Raw genomic sequence first — 14,635 nt, 5'->3', positions numbered from 1 at the left:
CGGCCCGAGCGACCCCCGCCACCTGCACCGGGCCCTGTGAGGCCGCGCCGGGCTGCGGTCCGGGGCTCCTGGGGTGCAAAGCCCTTCATCAGCACACCGTGGGGGCAGCGCCATCCCCGCACCCCGGGTGCTCCCCGTGGGCCGGGACGTGCTCCCGCCCTGTCCCGTGCGCCCGGATCTGCCCGCCCCCCTGCCCCCGCTCGTGTGGCCTCTGCCCTGGCTCCGGCGGTTCTGGCCATCCAGGGGCTTGTACAGCCCCCCCTCCCCGGCAGGCTTTCCTACACGCCTCGAAGTAGCAAACTGACCGGGTTTGCTTGTATCTGAGGCATCTTCAGCGCAGCACCTGAATGCAAATCAAAGCCACAAGCAATTAAGTATATGCTTACCGTTAATTACATGTTTACACACATCAAGCACATCCTTGAGAGGCGGCAGGATGGGGCCCCGCGCTCCCCGCACGGGGAGGGCTCCTTGTGCCTTCCCTGGTGCTCTCAGGGGACGGGGAAGGATGCGGGGGCACGGGGCGGGCGCAGGGGCACCTGCACCGCCACCTCAGGTGGCATCTGTGAGGGGCAAGTGGCATTTCTTCAGCAAGCACAGGAAAAACACGAGTGTGGCAGATGAAACTGCAAGAGGATGGATGTTTTAAAACCAGACCTCTGCTCATAGGCAAGGGCCGTCTTCCCCAGGACGAGGGGAGATGAGAACAGGCTTACAAGAGTTTTTGGGTTCCCCCCCCCCCCGGCTCCGATCAATCCTCTTTGCTCAGGCCCAGATCCACGCTGAGCTGCGTCTGCGCCCGCTGCAGCGCCCGCTTCACCAAAACCAGCCGGCAGGTCGGGCGCGTGAAGAAATACAGCCGTGCCGCCGCAGGCTTCTGCGCAGCTTGACCTCAGTAAGCCGAGCTAAATATGGATCACGTCGATGAAGTTTCCCATACTACTTCCTCCCGTATGGGAGAGACGAGTGGTTTTTCTTGTCTCCTGTTACAGACAATGCAAAGGCCAGTCCCGAAGCCCCAGCTCTGCGTAACACCGGTGCCACGCTGCTGCAGCGGGGAGGAGGGATGGCAGGGACCGAGCCAGCCGTCAGCGGAGGACTCATCGGGGGTCCCAGCCCACCGGCTCGGCTGTCGCTTCGTGCAGTCTTGGGCGAGTCACCTGGCTCCTGCGGCGCTGGTCCTCGGCCCTCCTCGAGCGTTTCTTCACTTTCCAAGAGTGTTGCAAAACAGTAGTTGTTCTGTTCAGAGTGACGCTTGCGGTTGTTTCACGCCTCTCGGGCTATCTGCTAGCTTTTTTCCTTGAAACCCCAGCGCCGGAGTCGAGTGATTACGTAAAAATCTGTTTGCATTAAAAAAAAAGATGTTTCTCAGCCTTGTGACCCCATAGGAAAGTCTGTGGGTATGCGCCCAGGGGGCTCGGCTGCCTGGAGTGGCCCAACCTGCTCAGGGGCACCCGCAGCTCTGAGAGTCCGTCTGCCTCGGGGAATTTGGAGCCTGCTTGGTTTTGACCACCCCCATCTGCAGCACGGTAGACCTCTGTGCTGATGCATCCGTTGGGCAGCGCTGGAAACGTGCAAAATACCGCCCTTGCTCTGCAGAAGCTCTGAATTAAGTAAAACAAACCAAAAAAAAAAGGGGTCAAGGGGGTTTGCTAGTGCACGTGTAACATGCGCTCTCAGCCCTGCTGGGATCGCACCAGCCCGGCTTGCCCGTAGACAGTTTGTTCTGCTCAGCAGAGATGCTCATCCCAGCCATGGCGCAGGGGCAGCCGCAGCATTGCCCCCCTCCAGCCCGCATGCCACCACCGGAGGGTTTCCCTCTCCTGCCCTTTATTCCGTCTCCGGCACTGCCACCGGCAGAGCAGGGGCTGCGGGAGAGCTGAGAGAGGAAACCCGCGCTTGTAGGGAGGGGGACACCACTGCTGCTCCTGGTTATTTTTCTCCGGGTCGGTCAGTTATTTTTGTTAACGCTTATTAATGAAGACTTGGGAGAGCTCTCTTTGTTAAGGGCTCACACTCACTTCAATTAAAGGCTAAGAAAACTACCCAAGCGTATCACTGAGTCATCGAAGAAATCCTGATGAGCACGTAGGAGGCTAAACTCCACGTTGTTGTTTTTACAACTAAAGAACCAAGAGGGGATACAGGAACAAAACCTAGAAGACTCAAAGCCTTCTTACTAAGTCGGAGAAGAGGGAAACAGAGCTGGAGCCCTCTTCCCTCTCGACAGCGTCCGGCTGAGCCCTCCCGGCACCTCTCTCACACCCGACACATCCCGCAACGGGGCAGCGATCGCTGAGAGAAAAGCTGCGTTGGGAGCAAAGCGAGCCGAGACGCTGCAGAGAATCCCCGGGGGGAGAAAGAGCTTGCAGGAGCTGTATTTATAAAGGGCAAGTCTATGCCAAACCTGACGAACTTTCCTTTACCCAGAATTATAACTGGAAATATAAAAAGCCACAGTGTTTGAAAACACATATTTACATTATATATGCCCCAAAGCAGAATAAACAAAGGTTAGATTTGTAAACTCTCCATCTTAATTAAAGCAGCACTGCTTTGGACAAACCCACATAACAGGTGGCTTGAAGTGTTGTGTTATTTAATTTATACCTTCCAGCTCCCTTAGTTATCGAGCTGGGACAGCGATAGCATCAGCAGCATCAGCTGCCACTCTGGTACTCGCGGCGAGCGTGCAAAGGGAATTTCTAGGGCAGCGGGAACCGTGTGGCCCATTTACCACCGTCCCCAGGCTGCTCCTTTCTGCCTTCTCAAACAAAAATCTTCCTTCCTTTCTTCCTCAGCACTTCCCACGTTGTTGGGAAGGACGGGAACGCTGCCTGGGCCCCCTGGAGTCCCCTGTCTCCAGCGCCCGTGCCGAGGTCGGTTGTGGGGAGCCTCCAGGGGACCAGGGCAGCACCGGGGCTGCCCCTCGGTGCCACAGCCGTGCTCTGCCCGATGCCGGTGCTGCCAAAACCCCCGCACAGCCTTCAGCCGCTCGCGTGCCCTCCTGCCACCCAGCACGCGGCTCCCTGGGGATGTCCGCCCCCCAGAAGAAGCAATACCCACGGTTAATTTGTCAAACCCACCTCACGGCACGACTCGTACAGAGAGGAGCTGTTTCCTTCACCGTGCTCAGCCACGAAACAGTTAATAAAGTGCCTATTTGCACAGGCGCCATTAGCTGTCCTGCCTGCTAGGGAAGCCGGGCAGGGCAGGGGGATGCAGCTCCCCTCCACAAACCCGGGAGCCCTGGAAGGGCCATCTAAACTCTACCCATGTTATCCCGTTATCCTCGCAGAAGTCCCCTGTGCGTTAGGACCTGTAGTGGGACATGAGCAATAAAGTCATAATTTGCTTTTCTGCTGTCGGCGCATCTCCCATGGTTATAGAGCGGATGAGTTGGGCTGGGTGAGAGGCTGCCCCGCGGCAGGCGTGTGCACCCATGCACCCTCCTCACCCGGGACCTTTGAAGCTGCAGTGCTTTCCCCCAGCCCCTGCCTTCCTGCTGACACGCTGTGCTCTGATTTCGTTCGGCGAGCATGTGCTTGCATCGCTAAGAATAGAAAATGTTGTCAAATATTTCAGCTTTAGAGGAGCCCCTTTCTGTTTGTGCTCCGCTCCCCGAGTGACGCGTCGGGCTTTGAATTTCACAGCTCCATGGGGCTGAAGAGCCCTCGAGTGTGTAAATAAGCTGCAACAACATTACCGAGAATGTGCTCCCTGCGGGCAGTTTCCCTTCAGCTGCTTCCCAACTTTGTGTCTTCTCTGGTTTCTCTCTTTGCAGCCTCAACTTCCCTCTCAAACTGACCAGGGAAGCTAAAAAGAGACAGTAAAATACACCACTGGGAAGCACAGGTTGAAGCAGAGCGTGTGTCCGCTGCGACGCCTCAGCCGCCGGCGGGACAGCCTCCCCAGCAGCGCGGCCATCCCGTGCTGGCTCACGCCGCGGTAAGATTCGGTGTCCCCCAAAGAGCATCCCACCGCATCCCTCTGCCCAGCGCCCACCGGACAAGCGTGTCCATGACCTGCAGCAAAACCCGGGTGGAAGGTGTTGTGGGGGGCAGACAACCCATTTGCTAGGCAGAGGGAAAGGGACAGCTCTCGCCAGACGGCTGCCCACAGTCGTCATCTCCGCTACCACGCAAGCCTGCTGCCATCCATCCCTCCCTCCGTCCCGCTCCCGCGGGCAGCGGTGGCAGCAATGCCCTGCCTGCGCCATGCCAGGGCCACCACGCATGCCTGCCCCGGGGCTTGGCGGGAGCGCTGCCGCCGCGGAGAGTCGCCTTCTCGTAATTAGCACATCTGAAAGATCGCTCCACTGTTCAAAAGAGGAAAATAGGATGCAGGAAATTACCAGGCAGCTTGGCTGAATCACCGCAGAAAGGCACCACGACAATCAATGGAGAAGCAGCAAGAAGCTACTTAAAGGGAAGGAGCCTCGTTAGCAGGGCTCAGCAGGGATGGCTGAATGCTGCTCGACTCTCTGTTTTCATGTTTTCAGCATCAAACTTTGAGGGGTGCGTTGCTGCAGCAGTGAGCTACAAGGAGGTAGGGAGGGAAACTGGAAAAGCCAGCGTGATGCCCACGGCGGTGGAGTCGTGGTGCCACGAGGGCCGCACGCCGTCCTGGCAGCGGGGAGACCTCCGGGTCCGTACAGAGCTGGTGTCAGCTCCCACCAAGCACTCGCCTGCCCAGGGCTCCCCGAGAGCCGGGCGATGCCCGTGCCCCCCGCCCGGCAGGAAAAGTGGGAGCATTAAGGCTGCTCAGTGCTTTCAGGCATTCCCCGGTGAAAGCACTCCCATGCCAAACAGCCCGGCAATGGTCGCTCCCATCCGTGCAATTCTCCTGAACTCTTCCCTCCCCGCTGCGCCTGGTGCACCCGCTGTGCCCCCTCGGCCACGCTGCCGCACCTGCTGTAGGAAACCCTCCCTGCCTTCTCTGGGATTTCATCATCCTCCCTGATCTTTGCCATCCCCGTGAATGCGGCGCCGTCCCTGTGAATCCGGCACTGTCCCCTCTCCCTGCGGTGCCGCGGCAGGCTGATTCCCGCTTTCCTGCAGTCTGAGCTTTGCTTTCCCCAGGCACGCAGCACCGCCGGGGGCTGCCTCCCTTCCTCCATGGCTCTGCCGCTTCCCTCACAGCCCGGCGCACGCCGCGGCCGCGCGGGAGATGCTCGGTGCTTCCGGCCGGCACGGCACGCGGGATGGCGGCCAGCGAGCCGTGGTCAGGGAGGAGCAAGCACAGCTATGTTTAGCCCTGCCGTCGGCGGGCAGCGCGCCGGGAAAGTGGCGTTATCTCTTCCCACCTCCTTGTCCTCAGCTGTGCCGGAGCTAATCTCTGCTTGGCACCTTGAGCGGCGGAGCTGCCCCGCGCCGCGAGCACCCAGTGTCCTTTTGTTGTTATTTTGGTTATCCTCCTCACAACTTTTTCCCACAAAGCAGCTGCGGAAGAGCAGAAGAGCTGCCCTCCCCGCCACTTGCCACGCTGGCCCTGGGGACGGGCAGCAGGGCTTTGCCACCATCCTCGGGCACATGCAAAATTACTGCCCATGCCCCGAAAGCGGGGCCACCCGTCTCTGCTGCTGCCCGCTGCGGGCGCACGCCTGGGGGGGTGCCCCGGGGCAGCCTGGAGGCAGCTGGCACACAGAGGGGTGCGCGGTGCCGGGGCACCGATGCCATGCAGTGCAGATTGCCCACTCTTAACATCAAATACTCGGTTCTACGCATATGTGTGATTTATATACGATTTACGCAGAGGCATGCAGATATACAGCATTTTCCGTTTCGTACGTTTCAGAGACCCGCTGGTGGGTGCTCACTGACCCCCGCCCGAGCGCACCGTCTGTCCAGCGCTGCCCTTGGTACTTTGCCTTTGAGCAACCGCTGCTCTCCAAAAAAGCATCCGCAGTTTGATTTGAAAACTTCGCAAGACAGAGCGTGTACCAATTACTTAGCGGCACACTCCTCCGGTTAATCACCAGTGACCATTTTTAGTAATAATTCCTGTGGGGCTGAGGACTGCAGGGAAACATCCGCTCCTGCCTCACTCCCCTTCCCACCATCTGCCCCGGCTCCTCCTGGGCGCGGGATGTACGGCAGCAGGCACATAAGGTCAGTGCATTTAGGGAAAAACACGGCCACTGAATTAGAGCAGCCGAGCCGGCGAGGAAATCCTAGCGCTAATCCCTGATCTTTCACTGACACACGGCAAAGCTCGGGCAAGCCGGCTGCCTCCCTCCTCCCCAGCCACAGCTGGAAAACACGGATAATGCTGCATTACCTTCCCTGCAGGGCTGCTGCGATTAATAGCGGCGAAGAGCTCGAAATCCTTCGGGGAAAGGAACGGGGATAGCAGGGATTAATACCCAGCTAGATGGCCGTGGTCCCCCAGGACCCACTTGTGCCTTTGCCAGCACTGTGCCCCATTTTCTTTATTCTTTGCTGTTTACTTTTTTCCGGGACCTGGGTGTTGTTTAATCTCGTTTGGCAGCTATGGATTGTCTCCAAAATAATCAATGTTTGTGCATTCGTCTGCATTGCTCAGCTGATCCCGCGGGGAAGAGCATCCAGCGTCAGCGGGAGCCTCGGGCAGAGCATCCCCGCTCCGGCGGGGCGGTGAGAAAGCGGGGATGAGGCTCCCCACGCCTTCCCTCCCGCCTGCGCCCCGCAGCTTTTCAGCGAGCACTTTAAAGACACGCACGTGCACGGGGAAGGAGCGGCAACATGGCCAAAGGAGGCAGAGCCAAATCCAACCCACAGCTGCGCAGAGGAGGTTTTTCCCAAGCTTAAAACAGTATCAAAAATCACTAGAAAAATACAGACCTGCCCTTTGTCAGAAGGAAAATACCCAGAGTTCAGCAAACCGCCAAGTTTCTCATTTTTAAATTTCTGCTGGCGTGCTTTCCGCAGCCTCTCAGCACCCCAGCGAGTAAAACGCTCTGCACCATCCCTGCCGTGGGAACCAGCCCAGCGCCGGAGCCCTGGGCCCACGCTGGCAGATCTTCCCAGGTAGACATCCGCGCGGCCCAGCTCGCCAGGATCCGTCACGTCATCAGCTTCGCAGAGCGCAACCAAGTCATGCAAGAAACGGGTATTTTTTAAAAAAATATTATACCCGAAGCGTGACTCATTAGCTGACTCATAGAAATATGAAACTCATTTAAGGGATGAATTAGAGCTATTAGAATACAGAGGTAATTACTCATGCGAACAATGCCCTTCTCAACTCTTTAATGATTACACAAATTAGTGCATAAAATTATGTTAATAGCCCTGCAACTGTTGCATATACACGCAGCCCTCCGCTTGGGAGGGGATGAGCAGCAGGCTGAGCCAGGACCCTCTCACCGCCCGGGACCAAGGTGAGCGAGGGCCAGGCGAGGCTGCAGCCCGTCCCGCGGCGCTGCCGGGGTGAGGCGAAGCGCTGCGAGGAGCACACAGCGCGGGTGGGTACGTCAGGCTCCGCAGTCCGACTCACCTTCTTCAGGCGTGGGGGAAAGGGATTTTAGGGAATATTTGTCACACAGGGAACTTCCCCCCCATCTCGATTTTTTTTCTCTTTAAAGTCAGCTGTTTGAAATAGCTTCAACTGCAATTCAAGATAAACTGCTCTCCACTGTGCAGGTGCAGCAAGCATTATTTTGCACTCGACATAGTGGACTCTTACCAAAGCTGTAGCTATTTTTAGCCAATCCAGAAATTACTATAATTTTGCTGTACAGCTAAAAACTATCTGCTGTTATCAGGAGTAAGAAATCTCGAGCCACGACGAACGCGAACAGATCAGTGAATGAGTCTGCTGTTCTAAAGCAGAAGTTTCTGTTCAAAAAAACCAAAACAAACAACAAAAAAACCCAAACTGTGGTTTCGAGGAGAAACCACGAGTTTTCTAACAATTTCTATTTCAGTGCTAATGTTAGGTTTATTAAGTACTCCGCTATCAGCACGATGTGCAATTAAGGACAGATTCCCTCCCTCCCCGCTGCACTTCCCGAACTGTTTGCACAATGAAGGCTCTGCTGCCAACGGGCAGCTGCGCCGGCCGAGGGCAGGACAGAGGGAGCACACAGCTCCGGGGCAGACAATTGCCCTCAGTGTACCAACAAAGCGGCACTATTGGAAGCGCAGGACCATCTGAAAAGGCAGATTCCCCGTGCACGAATGGCGGGGAGCTGCTCCAGTGCTGCTGGATTAAAAGCACGGTGGCACCGGGGAGGTAACGCCGCGGCCGCCAAGGGCAGCTACCTGCCCGCTTCCACCGGGGGATGTGCAACCAGCCAAGAAACCCACCTGCTTCTGTCCTTGCGATGGAAAACAACGTGATTTAGGAAAGGGGGTTAAGTTTGGTTGGCCCCTCCGCTTTAACAGAGGCGTTTCCATCTTGTGATCACTCCCCCTTTCCATTTTCGGAGCCAACGGACTGTTGAAAACATTGAGTTTTGGGGAGAACACGTTCGTAAAAAAAGACACTTGGTGCCTTGGTTTTGATCTGTTTAAACCCCAGAAAATACATTCCCGGAACAAGCGCCGGCAGAACAGCTAATGTGGTCTGACTGCTGCCTTCCAGCGGAACCTGTTCCCACTAATTTATGTAAGACATTAAAATAAATTGAAGTAAGTTTTACCCAACAGCCACAGCTCGTGAGGTCCGTGCCTGGAAGCCAGCGTTCCCCGCGAGGGAAGTTAAGCCGGCGCTGCCTCAGGTTCATTTTCATCCTCAGCCCGAGAAGCCAAAGGGGGGAAGAGGCGGCGCAGGGCTGCCCAGGCCGTGCCTGGCAGGAGCGACTGCTCCCAACACTCGGCTCACTCCAAACCATCTCAGTAACAAAATTAATGAACTCGGAGACGTGGTGTTAATTAAAAACTGAGAGTACGGCAGAAGGCACGGACTACTCCGCCTAACTTTTCCTAGCACTATCAAAACTGGTTTATAGCACGTTTCTGCGATTAATTTAGTTCCTCTATTTGTGAAGTCCGTTACGTCCATCAGAGAACACGATACTCCCCCTGAAGACGGCGAGCCACGCTGGCTGCTGTGGATGAGAACCAGAAACTAAAAAACAAAGCAGTTGGGGAAAGCCCTGGTTCACCCAGCGAAGCGGGCTTTCCTACTCCATCAACTGCACGTCCGGCTGTTAACCGTACGACGACGGAAGAGATTTTACAGGAAAAAAAAAGGTCTAGAGGCATGAAACGCACCAGAGCTCCGCACCGTGAAGAGTTTTATTACAGGACCTCAAAGCGCTTTACAAACACCGGCGCTGAACAGCACCACGGGGTACACGCCAGCCCGTACACACAGGAGAGCGAAGGGAACGGGCTGGCCGCAGCAGGCACGATGCTGGGGCAGAGGCACAGCAGCAGGGACACGGACCAGCAGGTCACCCGCCGTAGCGACCCGGCCTCTCGTCCCTCGGTGCGGAAAGCCAAAAGGAGAGAAAGAACTCCAGCGTTGCTCCATTCCCGTCGGTTTTCCAAGTGAAACGAAAACGCGGCGTTTCCACTCAACAGGGAGGATCAGCAGCCTTCTTGCAGAGGTACGATGCCCGCCGGCTCTCCAAGAACTCAACGTCGGGAGCTTTGCACGAGGGTGACAAGGTGCCCGAACCCCAGTGCAGAGAAACGCCGGCGTTACCACCTCCTCCTCGGCAGAGTTCAGTGCCCTCCCGCGCCCCCCCCCCCCCCCGGGGAGGAACGGCCTTTCCGCAGGGTGGTGTTTACTACGGCTGCAAACCACTTTCGAGGTAATCTCTGAAGCAAACAACGGTCAAGTATTTCCCACTCACATAGCTGAGCTGCACGCAACGGAACCGAGAGCTGGAGCAGCAACCCTCCCTGTGCGCGCCCCTCACCTGCCAGCTCTCCAGCGCCAGGACCAAGCCCGACGTTTCCAAAGCCTTCCCGTGCCTCTAACGTTACAGCTTGTACAGGTACTCCCGTATCTTGACGTCAGCTGAACCACCCCTTAAATTAGTGCTCCAGCACATTAATTAGCTCCTTATGAACTTGCTTAGAACCACCGGCTCCGCCTGGGTCAGAACCCAGACTCTGGTACGTCAAAGCGGGGACTGTAACCCCCCCTTTACCAGGGTCCCGGCGCCCTTCGCTCTTCCTCCCCCGGGAAGTTCACTTTCTCCCCAGCCCCTGCGCAGTCAGAAAGCAATCCTCTCCAAATCCCACTTCGGTTCAGTCAAGCCAAACTCTTCAGGTTTCCTTTTGTGAAAGAAAAGGGGTTGCTTCCCTGGGCACGCTCATAATCTTTGCTTCAAAACTGCCCCAATCTCACCTTTCTTGAACACGGGCGGCAGAACTGATCAACACCCAAAGGGTTTGGGGTTTTTTTTTTTTTGGTCAAACTTCCCCTTTGCTTTAATAGCACGCACCTCCGTGCCGTCGGGCGTGCACTGCCCGCTCCACTCGTTTCCTACACCCTAACGAACCCCTCCGGCAAGAGCCACCCCACCAACTCGCCCCGCTCATCTCTACAGCTCTTCTGCTTTTCTTCCTATCCAGCACCGTCCCACGGCCACTCGACCGCCTGAGCCCGTTCTGTGCGTAACGTAGCTTTTACCTCCCCCCCAAATACCGTGCTTTACTATCAGGATTTCATCATTTTTGGGAAAAAAAAAGTACATCTCTCATACACATCTTTGGCAATACAGTACTTCTGCAGGGAAACAACGTTCTGTAACAAACTGTTTGTCACCACACACAGCATCCTTCACGGTTTTACGCGTGCCACACTTAAAACCCAGATCTGCTAATTCTGCCCCAAACACAAATCCCGTCTCACAACAAAGCAACCCTCCTGCCCCGCTCCGTACAGGACGCTGCATTTCCCTGCCATACAGAAGCAGCCTACAAGTCGCCCATCTCCGAAAAGCGAAGCGTACGTTATTGACACAAGTGCCCTATTTAAACATTAACCTGATCACCACCTGCTCGCGCTCCCGAGGACGCTTCTATAAACTGGCAATTACGTTGTGCAGAAAGAAATGCCCTTCTGCTCCACGCTGACACTTTGCTCTTTAACTCAACTGTAAATTACACATATTCAATGTCATTTCATCAGCCAGCCAAAGGAATATTCCCATACTTCCTACTAAGCGATGAGAATATTCCCCTAGAGAAGGGGCCGCGTGCGTTTCCAGCCCGGCCTCAAGCTGCGCATGCCGCAGGGCTGCGATCACCCCGCACCTGCGCCAGCGGCGAGGCGCCCCGCCGCCAATAACCCGGCTCCTCCACGACCCGCACCGTTAACTCGCCTCCCGCACGCGGCCTCCACAGTCCACCAACACTCGAGACTGCGGGCACCAGGAAGGCTTAGACACAGTTTCTACCCATATTCCATTTTCAGGACTGGGGGCGGGGGGGGAGTGCTGAGCCAAATTAATCTCACGCTTTCCCTTTGTGATCTCTTTAGAGGAGTATCTTTAGCAACAACATTAATACGAAAGCATCCTCTTTTAAGCAGGGAGAATTCTTTCTTTCTCCCTTTTCACCTACTCGTATAATAAATTCCACCCATTTCCCAGGAAACTGACCCTTTATTTAGGCGAAGCTCAAACATCAACGCTTCCTGTGAAAAACTGCATCTCTGTTGAACACAAAAGCCTTTTGTCCGAAAACTTGCGATTTAACAATGCTACAGTGGCAAGCAAAGACTAAGACTCTTAGCAACAAATGATGACAACCATGCATGTTTTTTTAAAAATTTTATTTGTCAAAGAAAAAAGGCAATAGCCAATTGAAAACCTACTTAATCTTTAACTCCAATTTTTGTCTTTAAATTTAGAGAAATGACTTATTGATTTACTTTTTTTTTTTTAAACAAACCCCCCTTTTTCCCCTTCAACGTTTACCATCTACTCGTGCTGAATCCTTCCAAGGAGATTGCTCCAGCGTACCTCTCCAGGTCCTCGCTTTGCTCCTTTTACCAAAAAAATGAAAAACTCCATCGTGCATCTTAAGGGCTCCAATCGTCAAAAATAGGAAAAAAAAATCTTTGGAATAGCCAATTGAGTTGAATAAAAAAATCCACACGAATGCGGTTTGGTTGGGGCAGGAATCCACTCCTATGTTCCTGGTAATTTGATCCCGCTCCATGAATCCTTGTAATTCAGCCTCCCTATCCTATCCACATTATGATTTGAATCCAATGATCCAGCTCCAAGGATTGGGATCCAGTGAGCCCTCTCCAATCCAAACCTTTATAACCAGCAAAACCAAAAAAGAGGAGGCAAAAAGTTAGATACTGTAATGAAAAAATAGGATTCTGGGGAATGATCAGTTATGTTTGCCATCAATTAATACAGATGTACATTAATAACTATCAATTCCCCAAAACAAACTTTTGAATGGTGATGCTCAGATAATTTTTAGAAATGTTAATTACTATTTGGAGGAAACATTGTAATATTTACAATATGCCAACTGAAAATGCCAACATACTCATTGCTCGTACGGTGGTGTGCTACAGGTTTTGTGGTTGCAAAAAATGTTTATGAAACTGGAAAAGCTTACTGCTAAAGCTATCCACCTACTGTATGTCTGAACTATAGCTAGCACTCCCAGCTGGAAGGTAACAAAATTAACTAACCGGAGTTTTCACACGTATCGGTGAGTCAATTGTGAATTAGTCTGAGGGGGCAGGGCTGAGACTTAAGAAATTATTCCCAACTAGGTTTTCTATTTTTGCTTTCATTCTGATACTTAAAAAAAAATGAAATAGCAACGCTGTATCAGTCACACAGAGGACATGCAGATTTTAGCAGTATTGATATTATACTCTGATTTAAAGATACCCTTGATCTACTACAAGTGTACGAATACTACATAACATTAACACTTGTAACCAAATGCTGCGTGACGAAGTAAACCAATACTCCCACCCCCGTCCCAGTTTATTCCTTTTAAAAAACTAGAATGGAATAGAGAATTACAAAAGCGAGTATTTAGCCACAATTGCCCCCCCAAAAAAGTTTTAAAGAAAAGAGCAATTGCAGCCTGCGGTAACTAGAACATGCCTGAAGTGACACGTAGGTGCACGTACTCAATTAACCTGTCTCTCAGTATAAGGTCAATACTGCCAAGTTCATCTGTGACAATAGCACTTGGAGTCATACCATTGCCTCCATTATTGATCTGATCCTCCTCAATCCTCCTTTTGACAATCCTAAAATGATTGACATGTGCTCCACAATCCTTTAATCCAAAGCATTCTTAATCCATCTCTTCAGATATGTCTACAGAAAGACACACGAAAAGGCAAGATAAAATATAAGATCCCCCAGAAGAGACAAGTTAGCCACAAACATCCCAACATCCCCAGCTCGTATAAACCATAGCTGAACACTGAGACATTTACACAGCAATACCACAGTTCGAAGAATGTTGGTATTTGACTAGAACTAAATTGAAACAATCCTGACTGACATCAATTAAAATACAATTTACCAAAGACATGAGGGGAATGTTGATGTTAAGGAGCAAATACTCACTAGGGATTTTACACAAGAATGCAATTCAACACTTCAGCCAATTTGAATAAAACAGTTTGAATTAAAAAAAAATGAAAGACTGTACTAAGTAAAGGAAAACTGTGTACAACATGGGGTTCTACAAAAAGATCAGAGCTAGTGATCATTTATGTACGAGATCGGGATCTGCTGTGGCGGGGAGAGTAGCGTGGAGATCCTCTGCTTCTTCTTGGGGAATAACTGCGGCTTCTGCTGTTGCTTCGACTACGGCTTCTGCTACGGGTACGGCTGCGTGACCGAGATCTTCCATAGCTTGGACTTCTTGGGCCATCAACTTTAACACGGATGTAGGCAGTTTCTCCCTATTGAATAGACAGAACTTTCGATTGAAAAGTCTAGGCTTTAGGGCCATCTTTTTAGGCATGCTGACAGACTGAAGATATTGTTTACTACAGCACGGAAATAGACATCAAAGCTTTAAAGTCTATCTCCTGACAAACCGACCACAGACTTATTCAGCTGCTTTGTATATAAACGATGAACACCACACGTTCCTTACCTTCAAATCCTACTGTTAAGCCCCTTGTATCCAATTCTGGCCAAAGAAAGTAAGTATGAAACCTACCTCATGAGATCTAAATTTAGTGTTATCCAGTTTTCGCACAGCGTAGGTCATATCTTCCTTCCGTACAAACTCCACGACACCAGTGCCATCTCGGAAAACATCAGCATAACATACATCACCTGCTTCACGCATGTGATCCTTTAAATCCTGCCAACTTCCACTTGGAGGCAGCCCTATATAAAAAGCAAGGCATTGCTTTAAAACCGGTTTATATTCTCGCCTCCCGTAGTTACAGCGTCAGCTCGCGGCAAACAAAAGAGACTATTTAGTAAGCAGATGGGCTGCCTCGAGGAGCTGTTAGCATCGTACGGACAGCATTCCTCCCAGGCTACGCGAGGCGATGCTTTTTAAGAAACAACTTGGAGCCGCATCACCCCCCGCCGGGAAGCTTGCCTGGAGGACCCCGGGGGAGCACTGGGGCTGAGAGAGAGGAATGACTCACCCGAGACGATCACTCTGTACTCCGAGCGCCGGGACGGGGGGCCGTACCTGCCCCGGGGGGCTCCGCCCCCTCCGACACCGCCGCCCCCTCC

At 53.1% G+C, this 14,635-nt stretch overlaps 2 protein-coding genes across 2 annotated transcripts in view; both read right to left on the bottom strand.

Moving 5' to 3' along the window:
- VEZF1 (vascular endothelial zinc finger 1) overlaps nt 1-11,526 on the bottom strand; it is a 27,758-nt gene extending 16,232 nt beyond the window's left edge. Inside the window, 2 exon segments of the mRNA XM_009278355.2 lie at nt 11,196-11,302; nt 11,505-11,526. Of these exon segments, the coding sequence (XP_009276630.2) occupies nt 11,196-11,302; nt 11,505-11,526 (129 nt within the window).
- Nucleotides 11,527-11,706: 180 nt separating this feature from the next.
- The window catches only part of SRSF1 (serine and arginine rich splicing factor 1), an 11,441-nt gene continuing 8,512 nt past the window's right edge, over nt 11,707-14,635 (bottom strand). The window contains 4 exon segments of the mRNA XM_019471783.1: nt 11,707-13,763; nt 13,765-13,839; nt 14,103-14,275; nt 14,545-14,631. Coding sequence (XP_019327328.1) covers nt 13,617-13,763; nt 13,765-13,839; nt 14,103-14,275; nt 14,545-14,631 — 482 coding nt within the window. The 3' untranslated portion in view covers nt 11,707-13,616.

This window comes from Aptenodytes forsteri, unplaced genomic scaffold (genome assembly GCF_000699145.1).
Source record: "Aptenodytes forsteri isolate BGI_AS27 unplaced genomic scaffold, ASM69914v1 Scaffold66, whole genome shotgun sequence".
Lineage (NCBI taxonomy): Eukaryota > Metazoa > Chordata > Aves > Sphenisciformes > Spheniscidae > Aptenodytes > Aptenodytes forsteri.
This window is presented reverse-complemented; position numbering and strand designations above follow the sequence as displayed.